This window comes from Peromyscus eremicus, chromosome 2, assembly GCF_949786415.1.
Source record: "Peromyscus eremicus chromosome 2, PerEre_H2_v1, whole genome shotgun sequence".
NCBI classification, from domain to species: domain Eukaryota; kingdom Metazoa; phylum Chordata; class Mammalia; order Rodentia; family Cricetidae; genus Peromyscus; species Peromyscus eremicus.
In genome coordinates, this window is record NC_081417.1 from 150942042 (window position 1) to 150962769 (window position 20728).

The 20728-nt window shown below is 52.9% G+C and overlaps 1 protein-coding gene across 2 annotated transcripts in view; it reads right to left on the reverse strand.

Annotated features, from left to right (window-relative positions):
* Positions 1–20728, reverse strand: part of Pax7 (paired box 7) — a 93863-nt gene that overhangs the window by 24617 nt on the left and 48518 nt on the right. For both annotated transcript variants that reach the window (XM_059256234.1, XM_059256232.1), the window contains exons 5-7: positions 16423–16622; positions 13684–13849; positions 12511–12713 (exon numbers count right to left, since the gene is read on the reverse strand). In XM_059256234.1, the coding sequence (XP_059112217.1) occupies positions 12511–12713; positions 13684–13849; positions 16423–16622 (569 nt within the window). The remainder of the gene's footprint in view (positions 1–12510; positions 12714–13683; positions 13850–16422; positions 16623–20728) is intronic.

The following is a 20728-nucleotide window of genomic DNA, read 5'->3' on the forward strand; positions in this document are numbered from 1 at the left end:
TCACATGCCTGGATATACATATGAAGACCAGAGGTGGATAAGTGGATATCAAGTGTCTTCTTCTTTAAAGTAATACTTATTTATCTTGATTTTATGTGCATGGGTGTGTCTGTATGCCTGCAGTGCCCACGGAGGACAGAGGGCATCAGATCCTGGAGTTAGAGACTGCTGTGAGCTGCCATGTGGTTGCTGGGAACTGAACCCAGGTCCTCTGGGAGAGCAGCCAGTGCTCTTAACCACCGAGTCATCTCTGCAGCCCCCTCAAGTGTCTTCTTTAATCACTTTTCACTTTATGTTTTGAGCCAAGTTTTCTCACTTGACCTGTGCTTGCCATTCTGGCTAAGACCAGCTGTCCAGAGAACCTGAGGGGTCTTTCTCTGTCTGTTTCCCTGCACTGGGGTGACAGGTGTGCACCACTTCACCCAGATATTTTGGTGGGTTCTGGGGACTGAACTTGGGTCCTCATGCTTTGTGCAGTAAGCGCTTAACCAGCTGAGCCATCTCCCTGTCCTGGGGGAGGGTCTTGCTGTGCAGCCCAGGCTTGCCTCATACTCATGACAGGTCCCCTGCCTCTGCTTCCCACGCAATGGGGCTGCTGGCTTGTACCACCATACTTTGTTCCAGAGTCATATCATAAAGAAAAGGGGTTTGACATGCTGATGCTGTTGGGGTGCATGGGGCACCCAAGCATGCTGAAACCAGGGAGGCCTTTGACAGTGTCTCCAGCCATACTGGGTAAGATTGCCAGTGTTAATCCAGTGCTCTGAGGTGCCAGGCTGCCAATGGGATCCCTCAGTTGGTGCTGTCTTTAAAGCCAGGTTTCCAGGCCCACCGCATACCCTTCGTGGTTGTCATGGACCAATCTGGGAGCTTGAGTTTTAACAGACACCCCAGACCCTTTTGGTGCCCAGCTCAGGAAAACCCTGATCTGGTACTGAACTTATGTCTCTGGCCTGTGAAGGACCTGCTCTGCTTGTATCATCCCAGCACCCATGGGTTCTCACTAGTTCTCCTAACTTCCCCTTCCATCCCCAGCTTTCAGGACTCCTGAGCTGAATCCAGTTCCTTTGACCCCTGCTTCTGCCACCATGCACACACAAAAGCTCTCTGTGCCACACACCATGGAGGGAAGGGGTCCATCATGGGGGTTCCTGAAAGTTCCCATCAGTGGGGGTCCTCCAGACCTTACCATACAGAATCTTACCTACTGGTCTCCATGCTGAACCCTATTGCCAGGGACAGAGAGCCCAGCCCAGCCTCCTAGAGACCTCTCTGTCACACCAAGAAGGTATGCCCCTGGGTTGGGGTGTCTAGGATCCACAGACCACACCCTACTTTATCTTGGGCATCTCTCTCTCTCTCTCTCTCTCTCTCTCTCTCTCTCTCTCTCTCTCTCTCTCTCTCTCTCTCTCTCTCTCTCTCTGAAGGCTTCTGCCTCAGTGCTGGCTTCTTGCTGTTTCTTGGAGGCAGGGCCCAAGCAAGGCTGGTTCGCTTTTTGTCCCTAGCACTAAGCATTAATTGGGACCCTGATGTGTGTAAAGCTTTGTACTGGGGATATAGGCCACCAGACAGCCTGGACCCTGCTCTACTGAGAGAACTATCCAGAAAGCTAATATTGCAAGCACAGGAACAAGAGGGGCTGGGGAATGTGGAGGGTGGAAGAGCTGAGGACCAAGAGGAGTCGGCTCAGGAGTGTTCCAGGGAAGGAGGCAAATGCCTTGGTGTGGATGGAAGAAGGAGGATTCCCCGAAATTGCCAAGAGAAGGGGGGCTAGCCTGCCAGATCACCAGATGCGCAACCCCTTGTCCTGGGTTCCCCCCACTGATGTCGGTACCCAGGGCTGCACCCCATCCTGGGTCCCAAGACCAGGCTGGTTCTCAGAGCTGCTTGGGCTGGCGGTCGGCTCGCTGCTGCACAGGATCCCAGGCCGGGCAGCAGGAATTAAGCAGGCTGCGGAGCCCAGTGAGTCCTTATCTCGGGGAGACAGTTGTTGGGAATCACTTTGACTGAGTGGTTTTGTCTCCCTGCATTTTCCACTGTCAGGCGGCCTCAGGCCATGGATCAAAGGCGCGGCAGCGCAGCCGAAGCAGCAGCAGAGAGGGAGGGGTGTCAGCTGCCCGCCCCGCCCCCGTCCGTGTCCCCATCCTGGTCCCCCTGCTCCCCACCCCCACACACAAGGCCTGGGGACCCTGCACCCAGCTCAGCCGCAAGCACCATAGGTTGGATGAGCTGACCAGAGAGATGAAGAATCGTGGAAGGGGTGGAGGAGGGACTGAAGATGAGGAAGAAGAGGCCCTCGATGGAGCCAGGGAAAGGAGAGGTGGAGAGAAAAATGAGAGAGATTAGGGCAGGACAATGGGAGTGGGGGCTGGAATGGCCGGGAAAGAGGGAGGGAGAAAGGAAGAGGGTCTGAACCAAGGGGTGGGGGATGCCCTGGAGGAGAGGGGCCTGCACCTGTGTGCAGGTATGCAGAAGGGTGAGACAGGGTCCAAGAGGATGTCGGGGGGGGGGGGGGCAATGGCTCAAGAGACAGTGTGGCCGGAGATGAGGGAAGGATGGGGACAGGAGAGGAATGGACAGAAACCAAAGATGCATTTCCCAACAGCTGTGTGCCTGAGAAAATTCTGGGCTGGGACCTCAGGTGAGGGAAGTGTGGGAAGAGGAAGGGAAAGGCTGCCCATCCTCCCTGGAAAGAGCAGACAGAGAGGATCCCTGGTGTGAGTGACCCACAGCCAGGGTACACAGGAATGAGATCACAGTCCGGCGTGCCCTTCCAAGGGTCTCCAACAACACTGACCTAGCTATTCCCAGAAGCTTCATGCCAAGCAAGAGTCTCCCTTGCTCTTGCCTTTGCTTTATCAGAGCTCTGTGGGTGGTCGAACCCCTGTGCCAAATGAAAAGGGTGCTAAAGGAAGTGTCCCAGCTGGGGAGAGAGCCAGAGTGGTTAGGGGGGACCCTTGGTTAGAGAGGAGCCAGGAGTGAAGGGAACAAGACGGAGACCAGGAGCTAGCGAGAGGTGCAGGAAAGGGATTCGGAAGCAGGAGGTTTAGCCGAGACCTACACTGTCCCCTTGTGACCTTGGGCCCACTGTGGTCCCTAACAAAGCACACAGCTCCTTTTTGCAGCCAGCCACATAGGCTGTGCAGGTGCAGTTTGGATGCCATATCTGCAACCCCATTCATTCCTCCTTACACTCCCTTTACATGGGGAGATGTTGAGGCAGGAGAAAGGCTGCCTGGGATCACACAGGTGTGGAGTGACAGATACCCCTCCCAAGGCCAGCACTTGTCTGCCCTCTGCTCTCCAGCCTCTGGCCTCTGTTTTCCTGTCTTCAACCTCTGTTATTTTCCTCTAGAGGGTTCTGTGATCAACTAAGCTCAAAGAGTCCCACTGGGGGCTTTACAAGGTCTTACCAGAGGGTGAGAGATGTGGTTCGGAGGGTAACAGAACTTGCACCAAGCCTGACAGCCTGAGCTTGATTCTCTAGGACCCAGAAAACTGAGTCCCTCAAATTGTCCTCTGATTTCCATATGCATATGCACGCTGGGGTGCACCTACCATGCATGCAAGCACACATGCATACAATAAATAAAAATAAATCCATGTACATTATTTTAAAGTCTCACCTATCCTTATGACATGCCCCGGGGAAGGGCAGTATGTCTGGGGCCAGGCCAGCTGGATTTAGGTTCAGGCTTTGCCCTGCGTTAACTTTTTAGGCCGATTGCTTAAACTGCTCCATGCCCCTACCCGCCTCCACTTGTGATGCAGAAATGATTCCAGGGCCTCCTCCGAGGGGATGTTTTAAAGATGGAATGAAGTGACCCACATACTGGGCTCAGCACACATCTGGCCTGGGGTGAGCACTCAAAAAAAAATGTAATCATCATTATTACTATTTAAAAGCACTTGTCTAACAATGCGAGTACTTTCCATATGCTGATAAAAATTGATAAAAAGCCTGAGGAAGTACGGCTAGCCCAGTAGGAGGAGGCAAAGGAACATTTCTCAGGAGGAGAAGTCTGGAAGAGTAAATGGGGCTGGGTTCCAGGAGAGGGTGGGGAAGGGGATCTTATAACACAGGGGCAGCAGCTGCAGGGCCAGGAAGCAGGAAGAGTGTGGTCTTTTGGAGACCTTCAATGTGACTCCCACCTCTCCTCCCTGGGGTCCTTGTGGCTTCCTCCAGGGAGCCCGGGAACAGGTCTCAAGGCTCCCAGTCTGCCTGCTATATTAATTGTTAACTTATCTCATTTTCTCTTTCCCTTGTCTACCTGGGACTGTCTCTCCCTGAGCCCCTGCATTACTCAGAAAGGAGGAGAAATCAGCCATTTGCATTTTTCCCCACCAAGCCAAATAGTTCCAGAAGGCTAAACCCTTGACCTTCTACGAAGCTCAGCAGCCCAAGCCAGGGTCCTGGGAAGTAAACAGGAAGACGCCTTGGTAGCAGCTGGCCCACCTCCTTCATGGCACGAGGTAGGAAACTGAGGCCCATAGCAAAGACACATCTCATCAGATCACATGGTGAGTCTGAGACAGAGCTGGGAGAGAGCTCAGATCTCTCAGTTTTTCCAACCAGCAGCTGCCTGGGTCTGCAGCGGGCTGGGCCTAGCCTGACTTCTCCACAATAGGATCTGTTCAGAGTGGGAGAAGCAGAAAGAACCTGGTTACTAGGTTCTTGCCTTGTACCCGGAAGGTATGGCAAGGGCTCTTTCCCATGAACCATTTCTTTCTCCTTGTCTTTCTTTAGATACGGTCTCATGTGTCCTAGGCTGGCCTTGAATTTGATGTGGAGCTTAAGCTGAACTTGAACCTCTGATTCTCCTGCCTCTATCTCCTGAGTACTGGGATCACAGGTGTGCACTACCACGCCCGGTTTATCTGGTGCTGGGGATGGATCTCAGCTTCCTGCATGCTAGGCAGACACTCTGGCCACTGACCTGCACCCCCAGCCCCTCACTTAAGTCTAAGGCTGTAGATGAGCGGTGTGGATGAGGAGAGGGAGGCTCAGAAAGCTCATGGAGGTTGTTTGTGGTCACACAGTAGAGAGAGGAGCTGGAATGGAAACTCTGATCTGCAGACCATGCCACCGAGCCCACACTACATCTCTGTGACTGGCTGTCACAATCATTGCTTGTTACAGCCCTTCTGTCTTACATATCTCCCTGTCTCCTCCTGCCGAGCCAGAAACACCTCGGAATTGTCCACAATTAATTCTCCAATAGGGTGTGTGTGGCGGCGGGGTGGGGTGGGGTGGGGTGACGGGGGGGGGGGGGGGCGGTCGTGGTGAGGAGAGGAGGAGGTATTGTTCTCCCCAAAATGCACCTTGCTGGAGCACAAGTGACCTCACATCCCTTCTTTCCAAGCCTCCCCATGTACAGTGAACTTGACAGGCATCATGAAGAACTCAAGTGCAGACCAGATGAGCAGCTGCTTCCAAATACCCCCACCCCTGGAAGCCGATCCGAGCTATGCCTCGTCAAAGCCTGAAGGTCTGGGGTTGGCCAGCAATTGCTGGTGACCTACTATGTTCCAGATGCCGAGAATGACGTGTGTCACCAAGTGAACAGTGTGCTGAGTAACACGGAGCTCCCTCAGCCCCTGGAGATGTGGAGCTCCACATAAACTCTTGTCCCTCCTTGGCCCCACACAAGAACAGAGAATGGCTCTGGCCACACTTTTCCCAGGGTGGATGTGGACACTCAGATAGATGTCGTTATTTCTATAGCGGACTAAGCTGCAGCTCTCAGGGTCTCACTCTGAAAAAGGACTAGTAGACCCAGCCATCGTCCTTCCAATCATTAAAGTCTCCAGTGTCACCCTGAAAGCCAGGCCACAGGCCATTCACCCTGATCACCGCAGGCATGGTACCCACTCCTCAGCTAGCTACCTAGAGGCTTCCCATTCTGTCTTAGGGAGGCAGTTCCCACCCTTGGCCCCCCTTGTTCCCTCCACCCAGGATAAAGGGCAGAAGCAGAGACATAAACAGGGCTCTGCTTTCACTCGAGGCGGCTGCCCAGTCTCTCCCCGGGGACCAGAGCCGTGGCCTCTGATGGATGAAGGCAGGTGTCTGTTTCAGGAGCAGCAGCCAGTGGGAAATAACTCAGCTTTTCCACGGAGCTGGGTGACCTCGGACAAAGGCAGCAGGGCTGGATAGCAGGCACCAGCAGGGTCTGGACCCCCGAGAGGGAGGCTCAGCATATCCAGGCCGGGACTAAAGCTGGCTACCGAGACCCTGGGCTCATACCTCTGCAGTGGCTAATTCCTTGCCAGAGCTGGCCAGCCAAGAGGGGAGGGACCCCTGGAGAGCAGAGTGATGGTGACATATCCCCCAGCTGCTGCCTCATCTGGCTTTAACTTGGGGCTTGCAGATGTGGCCTGTATCTCTAAGAGATGGGCTATTACTGGGTATGAGGAAAGCCAGTTGAGGAGGGCAGATGCTGGAAAAAAAAAAAAACGGTACTGGTCTTTGGGTCCAAAAAAAAAAAAAAAAAAAAACCCAGCCACAGACTCCTGGTCCCGTCTGAAAACTGACCCCTGACCCTACGCTGGCACTGCCAGCCATGATGAGAAACGGGGCAGGGAAGGGAGGGTGGGAATGACTCCACTGACTGTCCCCTGACCCTGGGAAGCTGTGCAGAGTCTGAGTCATCCCCAGCCTTCCCCTCTCAGCTCACCTTCTGGGGAGCACAGTGGGCGGCTTCCTGTGCTTTCTGTAGAAGAGTGTTGCCTGGGGCCCAGCACTGCTCTGTCCAGGTTGGGTCAGCTGAGCACACCACACTGTTCTAAGGAAGAAACCAGCACAGCCATTTCCCAGCCAACCAAAAGGGATGAGAGAGAAGGCAAGGAAGGGGGAGGGCATGAAGGACGAGAGGATGCAGAGAAGCACATTTACCGAGCACCTACTGTGTACCAGGAACTTTGCTCAAATCTCTATTTAGTCCTCACAGTGCCTCTGAGAAGCTGGGAGAATGTTCCTCCTTCCAGGTGAGGCAAATGAAGCCCAGAGAGGTTACGTAAGCTACCCTAGGGCCACGCAGCACCATAACAAGTAGCAGAATCAGAACTTGGTATCTGCCTTAAGGTTTCTGCCCACAATCCACTTGTGGGGCCTAAGTGGGAGGCTCCCTGAGAAGAGTGCATAGCGACCCCACAAAGGCAGAAGGAAGGCAGAATGGCAGGAGAGTCACCTAAGAAGGGAGGCAAAGGAAGTGCAGGGCGGGAGCTGGTATAGAGGAGACTCTGGCTGGGGTTAAAGCCCCGTGTCCCTACAACCTGCTAAGCCTGAGAAATGAATTCCGATCCCTCCAAATCCCAACCTTGGAAGATGTTGGAGAGAAAGGGTCTCCTTTCAGGGGAGCGGAAGATCCTCTACACCTCCTCCGACGCCCCGGTAATGCCAGGATGTCCCCAATCTGCTTTGAGGAATGGAGGGATTAAGAATAATAAAAAAATTGCAATAAAATATGTGTGAAGGAGGGGGTAATTGTGGACAAACGCAGCATTCAAATTCATTTTTCAGCTCTTTTACACACCATTTCAATCTTATTTTCTGCTTGTTAATGAGATCTTGTTGCCTGGGCTAGGCAAACCTTCCAGTATCAGGGCATAATTGCACGTAATTTTCTCTCCTACCAATGATTTGCATCAGGTTTTTAAAAATTCTGGGCTATTTAACACCCCATGATCCCCCCCACACCGCCCCGTCTTCCTGACGACATGTCTCTCACTCCCTCCTCCTTCCTCATCCCTGGTCCAGCAAGACTCATTTTAAATGCTTATTAGAAACGCAATGTCACCAATAAAGGGGTGGAGACAAAGAGGAAGTGAGAGGAGAAAGAGGCTGGAAGTCTCCTGTGCAGGTGAAATCCAATGCCAGGAGCCAGCTGACTGCCTTGCCCCTGTCCTATTAAGGGTCAGGAGTGGTGAGGTTCAGAGGTCAAGTTGACCTCAGTTAGAACCCCCAGTTTCACTGCTCAGTGGCTCCTGAGGCCTTCTATGAATTTCTTAACCTCTCAAAGAATGCCTCCCCAAGAGGAGGGGTGTTGTGGAGCTTGAATGACCTCAAATAGACCAGATGTTTACAGGACTCTGGTGCTAAGTGTCTGACCTTGCTGGTCTGTCTTCCCTGGAGGCCTTGGACTATGATGGAGGGCAGAACTGGGCACCTACCATGAGAGACACTTGGGAGATGACATTTGTCAATAACCTTGCAGATCTGAAGCTCTGTCTCAGGAGGAAGGGGATGCTGCTGATTGTGAATGCAGACGCTGAACCTGGATCTGCCCTTAGCTGCTCCTCTGGCCTTAGACCTTCCTTGTTTGGACCATCATACAAAGCTTCTTTTATATGGACCATCATACCAACCTCATGGGGCAGATACAACACAACAACATGGTGGACTCTGCAGGCAAGCTGCTCCAATCTCAGCTCTGATGCTTTCTAGAACCTTGGAGAGACTGGAACAGCACATTGGATGGATGGATGGATGGATGGATGGATGGATGATATAGGATGGCAAATGGATAAATGGGAGGAAGGGAGAATGGAAGGATGGATGGATGGATAGGTAGATAGATGGATATATGGATAAACTGTAGGATGGATGAATGTGTGGATTGGTTGGGTGGATGGATAGGGGATGAGTGGGCAGATTGATGGATAGGAGGATGGATGAATGAATGAGAGGATAAATGGGTAAGTGGGTAGACGAGTAGATGCATAGATATCTGAATGTGTGCATGAGTAGATAGGCAGAAGGATAGATTGGTTGGTAGACAGATGAATGAATAGATGGATAGACTTGGTGGGTGGGTGAATGGATGGCTATATAGATAAATGGGAGGATGGATAGATGTGTGGCTGGTTGATGGATGATTGATGGATGGATGGATGGGTGGATGAATGGATGGATAGGATGATGAATGGATAAGCAGGATTGAGGGAGGATGGATGGATGAGTGGATGAGTTGGTAGGTAGATGGATGGATGAATAGATGGTGACTAGGTAGATGGGTAGATGAATGAATAGATGGATGAATGGATGAATGGCCCTAGATGACATAATCTTCCCACCTGCAAAATGGAGGTCATAAGACAAGTACCATGATTCTAGGAATGGAAAGAGGTACCACAGTTTGCTGCTCCTATGTCTGGCCTGCATTCAGCATTAAACTTTGTGTTGACAATCACTGTAATTATTATTGATCTACTTATTCATTTATTTACATTTATACTGCTAGGGGTCAAGTCCAGGGCCTAGTGCAGGGTCAGCAACACTTTGCCTCTGAGCCACATTCCCTACCCCAGCCCATCAGGGCACTGTCTAACTACTCTAGGCACAGGAGGAAAAGGAAGAAGGTGCAGAGGAAGAAAAGACAAAAGGGCTTAGTTTGCTGAGATTACAGGCACGTGACTGATGGCCCACCTATTTTGGAGGGAACTGTAAATATGGAGAGGGACAAAGAAGGTGACGGTGAATGAAGGTGTGAAGAGTGATTGTGAGCTGCGACCCTGTCACCTTCCGTGACACAGCAACAAGAGCCCTTGACTCAAGGTCTGGAGTGTGACTTTGCAAGAGTCTTGGCACACTAGGCCCTCCCCAGACCTCAGTTTCCACTCCCAACTCCATCCACCTGGTGGATGAGAAAGGAACATCAGAGAATGACTTCTCTCCCCAGGTCCCACAAGTCTGCCCTGAAGAGGCGTGAGCACAGGTCCCCTGCCTGCAGCGGAGGTCCCCTGTGTGGCAGAACTTTGCTTCCGACTCTTTACTTTGGTTCTGGGTGGGTAAGTCTGGCAGCTCAGAATAGCCTCTTGATGTCTGTCTCTGCATCCCCCTGGGACCTCAACAAGGGAGGCCATCACACCAGGGCATCTGAGACAAGAAATGTGTCTCTTCCATACTTCTCCTAAGGTCAGGGGTCCTGCTTTGCCATCAGATTGGGACCCTTCCATCAGGCTGGTATCTTGCTTGTCCTGTGGGTCTTTCATGCTGTTCCTGGAACCAAGACTGGAAGCAACTGCCCATCTTACCCATTTGCAGTACTGAGGACCCAGGAGAGTCTCCTTGCAAAGGCTGCCTGCCTACCTGCCTGCCTCCCCCTTCCCCTTGCTGACAGTGTCTCTTGTAGCCCAGGCTGACCTTGAGCTCATTATGGAGCTAAGGATGACCTTGAACTTCTGATCCTCCTGCTCCTACCTCCCAGGTGCTGGGCGTGATTACAGGTGTGCACCACCATGCCCAGTTTCTCAGGAGCTATTTTAAAGTCATTGTCCAAGTGACTGACGTCAGCCAGGAGCAAAGTCTAAACCAGAGGATCCATCAGAAATGAGGTCCCTGGACAGGCATCTCTTTCCCTGCACCTCACCAGAAGGACTCAGGGCACAACCAGGAGGTCCCTTGTGGAGTACTTAATGGCCAGTGATATAAGGTGGGGGTCTGTGGGTGGGGGCACAGAGATTCTGAGCTTCAAGGGAAGCTTTGGACTGAGGAAGGCTACTTTGCCAGTAGCCTCCAATCTGAGGTGCTTGGACTTTGGTTTTTTTTTCTTTTTTAAACTCACAGCATGACTCAAAGGAACCCTTCTTTCCATCCAGGTGAGAAGTTAGGATCTGGGACTTTTGAGATGTGGGTTTGAATCCTGACTCATACATGGGTTAAAATATGAATAACAACAGGACAGTATCAGTCCCAGGACTGCGGAAAGCTCAGTCCTCTTGTCATCATCGAGTCACTAGGACATGGTTGCTCTGGTGACTCCCCAGGGCAGGGTCTATCCACTTGTTTCTACTGATTTGTCCCAAGTGCAGGGACGGACCTCTGAAATGCTACCTCCAGGATGGGTACCTTGTATAACTTCAAGGAACAAAGGAATTTCTTATGAAATCCTGCTGGGTCTCTTCAGGGAGTCCCTGGCGCTCAGAGTCACCCATTTCCAAGACTGGATGGGGACAAGAGATCCTAGTCAAAGCATGGGAAGAGGATAGGTCTGTTTTCCCACAGGCAGCCACAGACCACCAGTAAGATACGCAGGCAGGCTGGTCTCATCCCTAAATTTCCCAGCTTCAGCTACATACAGAATCCCCTTTGGCTTCTGGAAAAACAAAAATGCCTTCCAACTTGCATGGCTAACACTATCCAGGAAACAGGGACCATATCTCTGTTCCCGGGTAATAAATAGTGTGCCAACTCAGCTCAGGTGACACATTCCTAAGGGCCTAGATGAACCCTGGGGGAATGTCCTATTGGGGACAGAGGACAAGGGAGGTCAACTTGTACTATGAATTGTTCTCTCTCTCCCAAACAGATCCCTCCCAAGACCCCAGAGCCATGAAGATGAGAGTGAACCCTGAGTTAAGCAGGGGCTTTGACATGTTGAGACTTTTGACTTACATCCAGACTCCATTCCACCCTCGGTATTCGGAGGATACCCTTGCCACCCTCGGTGGATGGGTGCACACACACACAACCATCCACATATCACAGCTGTATTCCTGGTAAAGTATTAGGAACAGACCCTGTAAACAGGGAAAAGCTGAGGTACCCAGATGCACACTGGCCCCAGAGCAGCGGAGAGAGGCTCTCTGTCTCCCCCAAAGCCTGCACCTTCTCCTGTACAACACAGCTGTTCAGATCAGTTTGCTCCCCTTGCCAAGCCTGGCTCCTGCAGACAGGAGGAAGAAAGGCATGGCCGGTGGGAGACAGAATAGACTTCTTTCCTCAGGGGAACTTGGGAGCCTGTTGTAGCTACAGAAGCAAACACATCAGCTCCTCAAGAATCACTCAGACACCAAACATCAGGTCTGTCCAACAAACCCACCAATAACCACTCCAAGCTCTTCGTTATTGCTCCATCTTTCTCCAAAGCCCCCACTCCACTGGGCCAAGAGTGACTGGTCCCACAACCAATTGCACGTGAGTGAACCTGAGTTTCTAAGCTCCCATCAAAAGTAGAGATCCTGGCCCAGAACCTGGGCAGCAATTCTCTCCACCAATAGGAGAGATCCCTTCATCTCAACGACTGGTCACTCCTGACAACAAGCGAGGCCTGGAGCACTGACTGGATCTAGGAAGAACTCTCGGTTCTAGGTTCAAATCCAGCACCAGCCTTCCCCTGCTCACTGCAGGAAGGTGCCTGGTGTACATGATGACACCGTGGGTCAGTTATCAAGCTCGGAATGGCTGTTAAGCCAAGAGCGAGTCCTGTAATCATTCCCTGCTGATTTGGGGAAAATGAAAACCTGTTCCCCAATCTCCAGCTTGGCAGCAAGAGGAAGGTCAGCCCAGAGCCATGATCACAGACACAGGCAAGGGAAGGAAGAAGGAACATTTGTTTCCCATTCAAATTCTCTCAGGGTCCCCAGCACCCAGAGGCTCCCCAAGACCACTGAGTTCTGAGTGACACTTTTCCCCTGTGGGAGAGAGACAGCTTGGGTTGCCTTGAGCCCCTCTGGTTGGGTCAGCAGGAGTCTGGTAACGAGACCCCTAAATGGAGCAAAGAGGCCACTTACCTGAGGAGACAGGCCGTTGCTGACAGGGTTCATGTGGTTGGAGGGGGCCCCTGGATTCATGAAGCTGTCCGAGTAGCTGGAGAAGCTGTGGCGGGCTCCATAGGCAGAGCTGGTATCAGCTGCTGCAGCGGCTGCAGCCAGTCCACCTTGATGCATGGTTGACGGTGGAAGGGGCTGGGGCCTGTGCACTGTGCTGCCCCCATCTGAGGAGAGACCCAGAGAGGTCCTAAGCAAGTGGCAAAAGCAGCCTTGGGATTCTTCCACCCAGATGTGCCCTCTGGAGTGAAGGGACCAGCTTCTCAAGTGACTTGGGCTGAAACAAGCTGGTTCCCAGGCAGCCCTACAGACTGGCCCAGGCTTGACTACCACCCAGCTGATGTGTAGAGATGACCTCTAGGCAATTTACACACAGGTGGGTCCTGGTGCCTTGTGTTACACATACAGTGGATGCTCAATAAATGGACTGTAAGTTGTACCTGATGAGAACGATAACCTACCCAGACTTGTCCTATTAACATTTTGTGGGTACTGATAACCTGTCAGATGCCTTCACTCATGCTGAAGAAAGGTACAAAGCAAGAGTAGCTTATGGGGTGGGGGACAGAGGCCTCTGAGGCTCAGCCAGGTTGGGCCAGAGTCAAGGTCAATGAGTGAGTGATGCTTGAAATGACGGAACTCAGTTGTTTCTCTTCCCAGCATTCCAGAGCTGGGACCCTGCTGTCCTCAGCATTGGCTTGATTTCGTATTGAGAATCATAGGCAGGGCTCTCTGGCTCTTTAGCCTCCAGAATGTCAGCCTCCAGGCCCTTCAGGAGGCAGCTCTGTGCCTCAGATGACAAGGGGATTCTTGTGTATGCTGGGGTGGGAGCAAGACTAGGGGGTGGGGAGGAAACTGGGGAAGGAAATCTTTACTTCCCAAGGCCTTTGGATATCCTGGGCTCTCTCCCTGCCACCTCCCTCCAGCATTCCCCTGACTGGGGCTGTGTGGCATCTTAGGAGCTACCAGAAGAGCTGTGCCCAAAGGATCTTCTTTCCTTGAGGGGGATCTCAGTGGTCCAGTGCTGCCCCGGGAGGGGGGGAGGGGGGGAGGAGCTTTTGTTCTTCAGCCCCGAGTGTCCAGGAGTTTCAAGGTCAGAACAGCAGGACTGTGCATTTTCTAACCACAGACACTCACCTTGGGAGATGGTGGTGGTGGGATAGGTAGAGTCTGGCAGCTGGTAGGGTGGCAAGGTGGGCATGCCAGTGGGTGGGAACCCTCCAGGCAGCAGGTGGTTGAAGGCGGCCAGCTGGTTAGCTCCTGCCTGCTTGCGCCAGCGGGCACGGCGGTTACTGAACCAGACCTGAAGGGGAGAAGATGCTGAGCCTGGGTCCCTGCAGAGAGCTGACGCACTGGTGAGGTGATGCCTCAGCAGGCGGCTCCCAGCTGGTCAGTGTCTTCTTCCAAGAAGCAGAGGCCACCGCCATGCAGCCCAGGATGGTCTGCAGGGAACTTCAAAGGCAGGGTCCCCTGACCACTCTCCAGGAAGGTCTTCTAGAATGACCCCTGTTTTACAGGTGAGGGACTAAGAACCAGAGGGAGTAGGTGACAGTCACAGGACAGGGTGACAGGAGGCCTGGAGAAGCCTGTTAGTGCTTTTCCCAGGGCAGTGCTCCAGCCCAGGTCTCCAGTCCTTACTCCAAGCCTCCAGCTCCTCCAGGAAGCCCTCCAAGAGGAGACCACATACAGAATGTCCTGAGTAAGGATGTCCTTGGCAGCCAACTGGAGGCTGAGACCCTGCCCTGCTCACATAGCCTTAGCACTGTTAGGACATGCACAGGTACACACGTTACATGAATGTACACCAACACACACACACACACACACACACACACACACACACACACACACACACACACACACAAAACGGCTAGGGGTTCCTTTCCACTTCTAGACGTTTTACATGCTGCTCCCTTTCACCAAAGGCAGTTCCTGTATCAGGCTCTTTAGCTTTTAGACAGAAAGTCCTCCTACAACGCCAACACCCTCATGGCTGCATCTAAGGTGGGGCAAGTGAGCCCCGGATTCCAACTCCATGCTCATTTCAACCACTCCACTCACCCACCACACTGAGACGGGATGTCCCAGAGACCCTAGAAGTACACAGTCCTCAAAGCAGAGGCTAAGTGACAAGATGCAGACGAATTGGAGAATTGCAACAGCACCCAGGGCCTTGAGTCCCTGGCCCACTCCCCACAGCAGGGACCCCAGGCCAGGCTTCCCAACCCAAGGTCTCTGTGTTTTTGTTTGAACACCTCCATCCACAGTGGTCTCATCCCCTCACTGGGCATCTGCTATGCCGGTAAGACCTCAGAACCCAAAGGAGTCTTAGTGACCACTGAGCTCCGACCCTGAGCTCCTGGTACCAACTGCATTTTGGAAGAGGAGGCTGAGCTCCTGGAGGAGACTCAGCTGGTCAGTGGCAGGGATGAAAGCTGTCCACCTGGAGCCTCTTCCTGCAGACCTCTCTGTTGGACTTCAGTGTATGTCCTGTCAGCCCTTGTCCCACCTCCAGGGCCCCTAAGTGTCTGAATGCTTCCAGACTCCTCCCTTAGGGCTAAGTCTTCAGATTTTGGGTCAGCCTCTCTATAATTTTGCTTTTGTTTCTTCCTCTCTGCTCTATCCTACCCAGGGAGCTGAGGGTCCCAGTGAATCGATGGCTGGCGGCCTTTCTGTGGTTCACCAAGGCTTGGCCTCCTCCGTTCCCAGACCCCTCCCTCCCTCCTTGGACCTTGAGTAACACCTGTTTCCCTGTCCCCCGGGCCAATGAAAGCACTGTCCTGATGGCCAGGAACTTTTCTAAGAAGTTGCCAGGCTCCGGGTGATGGGAAGCCACAGGCTGCCAGACTAGGCAGTGAGGAAGCTTGGAGGAATGCACCAGGACAACAGCTGCGGGGATCCAGGAGAGAGGGCAGGCAGTCTGCAGCTCCACTGACACCAGGAGGGGAGGAGATGTAGGCTTCAGTGCCAGCCAGGCCAGGCTGCCACAGTCTAGCTGTGTCCCACAGGCCACTTCTCTGAGCTCCAGCCTCCTAACCTGGGACCTGGGCTGGGGGAGTGGCCAACCCAACCTGAGTGTGAGTGTGAGGCTCCATCACCTTCAACATTGCGGCTTGCAGCCATGGGGTTGCTGAGGAGAGCCACATCTCGGGACGGCATGGTTTGAGGCAGCCCCTCTGCAGACCCGCCTCCTCTGTCCATGAAGGCAACAGTCTGGGACAAGGCTCCCATGCCGAACCTAATCACCCTGCCCTCCCCCATCTCCTCCCTAGCCTTAGCCCTCTCCAGGCAGGTGCAGAGGTGAGTCAAGTCTGTGCTCTGCAGGAGAAGAGATCCTCAGGACTCAGCCTGGGGCAGATGAGATGGGCTGCCCCTCTCCCCTGTCACCAGCCCCACTGATTAGGGACTGTGTACTTAGGGTGTTTAGAGCATTGGGTGAACCTACTCAGAACACATCTTGCATTCTTCTAGCAATGGGAAACTCATTCCCTGCCTGAGGAAGAGAGGCCTGCTGGGAAATTTCCCTCCACACAGGGAAGTTTGGAGATTCTGTGTGCCTGCCCTCTTCTCTGACTGACTACTGTTCACTCCCCCTTTCTCCTCTCCTTCCGCCTCTCTTTTCCATTCTCCCTCTCCCTTTTCTTCTTTCTTCTCATCTCTCCCTGCGTCCCTCCTCTACTTTGGGGTCTTCACCTCAATCTGTCAATCTGTAACCAACCGACATGTGCCTCCTCTTCGGTGGCTGGGTGCAATACCGTGTAGGTGATCCCGGGATCTCCCACGCAAACCTCTGGAGTCAGCACTAGACTCAGGAGCTGTCGGAATTAGCTCCTCCACCCCCACCTCTGACTCTAGCGAGCACCCAGTTCTCCCTACCTGGACTCGTGCCTCCGTGAGCTTGGTCCTCTGCGCCAGCTCCTCTCGGGTGTAGATGTCCGGGTAGTGGGTCCTCTCGAAGGCCTTTTCCAGTTCCTCCAGCTGTTCAGCAGTGAATGTCGTCCGACTGCGACGCTGCTTGCGCTTCAGCGGGAGGTCAGGCTCTGATTCCACATCTGAGCCCTCGTCCAGACGGTTCCCTAGAGCCGGGTAACACAGTGGACAAGGGGTCATGCCTGTGTCTTTCTCTGAACACTGTCCTGGGGACCCAGTCTCTCCCAAAGGGAAAAGACTGCTTACCACATCACGGCTGAGCAATGAAGGATGGAAGAGAACCTCTGTGCCCAGCCCAGGAGACTGGATAAACACTTTCTGCCCAAGTATTCCATTGCCTTTAAAGCTAGCCCCTCCAGCTAGGCATTTAGATTATCTTTACTGACACGGCTGTCCCTGACTTAAGACTTGATGAAAAGCATCTCTCAGAACTCACGGGATAGGTGCTGTCGAGGAGGCTCTAGGGGTAAAGTCTGCACAAACACTGCTGACCTGAGTTCAGTTCCCTGGAAACCACGTGGTGGAGGGAGAGAATCCACTCCCACAAGTATGTGCATGCTGTGATATGTGCCCCTTCCCCAAATAAATAAATAAATGTAAAATAAAGTTGGAAAAATCCTCAAAGGATGATAAGCTCTGAGGCAGGGAGTGTGGTTGTGTTTTTTACTGCACGCCAATAAGCCTGTCTTTAAGAAAAGCAGGAAAGCAAAAACCAGTGAGCAAGGAGCAGTTCCTCCTTTGGGGAAAGCATGCAAGATAAAGGCTTTGGTCTCCCGTAGTGTGGGAGGCTGGAGCCAGGCTTGTTCAGGAAAGGGCTGACAGGCAGCTGAGCTCTCTCAGTCCACCTAGGGAGGAGGCTGCAGAAAGGGCTTATCAGCCGGGCGGTGGTGGCGCACGCCTTTAATCCTAGCAGAGGAGGCAGAGGCAGGTGGATCTCTGTGAGTTCCAGGCAGATCTGGTCTACAGAGTAAGTTCCAGGACAGCCAGGACTACACAGAGAAACCCTGTCTTGAAAACCAAAAAAAGGAAAAGAAACGGCTTGATCAGTTGTCCCAGCTGTTGGGGCTTAGACCTGGGGAACGGAGCGGGCTTCTCATCCCCACCAGTGGCACTGAGTCTCCTGCCCTTCTCTGGCCTGGCGGAGTAGGTGAGAGACTGGACCGGCCACGTTCCTTCCTGTTTCTCCCTCTGTTTACCTTCATTTATCTTTCCCTTCCCTTTGCCACGCTGCTGGGATTCTTGGAGCCTTTCTGTTCATTTGTGCATTCATTCACTCATTCATTAATTCATTTCCAGATCATTTACTGAGCACCTACCATGCTCCTGCATAGGCCAAGCACACCGGCGACAAGGTGTGACCGAGACTCTGTGCCCAGAGCGCTCAGTCTAAGGCAAGCTAGAGGGACTGGGCAGCTGCCTGCTCACACTACCTATAGGGAAACAGAGTCACAGAAAGGTAGGCGGAAGTGTTCAAAGCTTCTGGGCAGCTGTCTACACTGCAGTCAACCTACACTCCCCTCTCTGACCTACCCACCAGCATACACTCAGATGCTTCTGGGACTGGCTACATGAGAGTCTAGGCCCTTCCCACAAAGAACAATCCCTCTCCCAACACACACACTCCACTCACAACACAGTGAGAGAAACATCATTAACAAAATACAGCAATTTAGAAGTCATCTACAGTCAAGAGAAAAGCATGCCAGGCTAAGAGAGGGGCATGTGCAAAGGTCCTATGCATCAAAAGCACACGGGATCATTTTGCCACAGGGCTGCATCCACTGCCAGGAGCCAGGTGGCACATGGGGAGAGGGAGAGTCTTGGCCAATGCCCTGGCTTGGGCTGGATTCCTCCTCAGCTCTTCCCTTCCCTCCATCACTTTGTCTCGTTCACTGGGGTCTCATCTCTGTATTTTAGTGACCACTGCCAGGCTGTGTCTGATTGTGACACTCTGCTCCATGGCCAGAGAGCCAATGGAGCTCAATGACCTAAGGTCAAAGCCAACCCTTCCCCTGTCCTTTTCTAGACAGCCTGCCAGCTGCCCACCCACCCTAGCTCTGGTGAGAGCATCAAATGTGGGCATGCATGGCACCCTGGGGTTCCCAGCACACACTGGGGCTCAGAGGCGGACACACCAGTGGTCTCAGTGTTCTGACGGGGACCAGGAGAGTGGTTAAGTCGGGGAGGAAGTATTCATGGCGTGAGCAGGCTCCAGGGAATGTCCCTCCAGGTGACCCTGCACTCAGAAAGTCGGACGCTGGCTAGGTGGATGGTGATCAGGACTGTCGGGAACAAAACCACGGGCAGGGATCATCCTGCCGGCTGATGCTCTATCATGGCCAGACTCTTGCCTCCTCCTCACCCTTTTCTCCCTGCTTTTCAGACTGCAGCTTTCTGAACAGACTACCAACTTCCTCCCTGGCTCCCTGTCCCTCCCATCCTTAGTAAGCAGGGATCTGTGGAGCTCTGTGGATCTAGAGGCACCAATTCCAAGTCAAAACTGAAGAGAGCAAAGCAAGGCCCACAAGCCTCTGCTGTTTGAGAGAACTGGTCCTCTGCGATGAAGCGCTGCCATAACAACCCTCTGGATGCCGAGGAGGACAGGTCTATCCCACTGCCCTCAAAGATCCAAAGAGTTCTGAAGAGACCAGGATGGATGCAGCCTACTTGTGACTTCAGTTTCCAACTCTCTGGCCCTTCCCAGGGGACGAGACCTCCATTCCTGCACCCTTTTCTGTGTATCCTCATTTGACAGATCTGTGAAGCCCCAGCTACTGAGTCCCTTAAAAACAGGCCAAATAAGATTGGGAAAGATTCAGTCACTTGAAGGAGGCCACACAGCCCAAAGTCCAAATTTCTTCATTCTTTGGAGGGATGTAGTTGGGAGATAGTTTGGGTGTTTGGGGACTCCTGGGACAACCTGGTCCAGCTGGGACCTGAGAACTGGACCCAGGTCTCAGTCTTTCGTTTTCATGTGTCTTTGGCGGAGTCATTTCCTTTCTTGGTTTTCTCAACTGGAAAGAGAGGATGGAATCTATTTATGCATACCACCCCACCGCTGGAAGGCTTCGGGAACAGAATAAAGTAGACGGGGAGTGATTTGGGACAGAAAGCACACAGATGGGATCATTATTATTAATGATGATAGTAAAGATGAGAGAAAAATGGGGTATGGGGAACAGAGAGGCCTGAGAAGGGACACAAAGAGCTTCTGTGCCACCCCTCAGTGCCCTTGACTCAATTCCTTATACCCTGCCCTCTTGGCACCCCCTTCTCTACCCCTAGGAACCCTTCACCTTCTGGGTTAAATTAATAAGACTAAGTGTGTTGGTGGCCCTGCAGGCTGCAGCTTAGTCCTCTGGACAGGGAAAGCTGGTGGCTCACTGGAGCCTGGGCGTCGGGCCTGGGGAGAGGGATTGCGGGGAAAGCAGACACAGAAAAGCATTCATTAAATAACTGGCAGATTTGGGGTGGGTAGGAGGGAGCAGCTCCTGGCCAGCTGTGACTCCTGCCTTCCTCCTTCCCTGCAGCTGGGGGATGCAACTGTCCCAACCACTAACTCAAAAAAGAAGGTACAGTAAGGAGCCAATCCTGTCTCTGCTTTGGGGAGCAGGAGGCCCACGCCAACCAGGAAAGAATGGTTTCTAAGTTGGGGAGAAACAGCCTGTCCTAGGGAGCTTGTCTGATGGAGGAGACATCACTCCTGTGCTGGGATGTCCTAGCCCAAGGTGGGAAGCACCGTATCCAGAGAATGGGTGCACAGGACAGACAGACAGACATCAGACATCAAGACTGCTACATGACCCACAAAAGCCAGGGAAATCTGAGGACAGTTCAGGGACCAGCGATGCTGGTTTGTCAAAGCCCAGGATAGCCTAGCCCTGGATGATGGTGGGAGACAAAGGGAAAGTTGCTTGGGGTGGCTACCATAACCTCCCACAGATACTCTGCTTCTGCCTCCTCCAAGGTCTTCTTCTAGAGCCCATCCCATCCCAGGAAGCCATCACCGAGTGCTGGGCTATGCCAAGAAGTCTCAGTAAACCAGTAAGGCTACTAACCATCTGCCATTCATGTATCCAGACTCTACACTCCCACATACAAGGCTCCCAATCAAGCTCATCATCCCCTGTATGAATATGTAGGGCCATCTCCTGCCCCTCTCTCTAGCCACGTCCTTGTTGTGGGATGGAGTCTGCTTATCCAGTACAACCCTCACAGTGGGTGATCTACCAGCAAGGAGCCAGCACTGGTA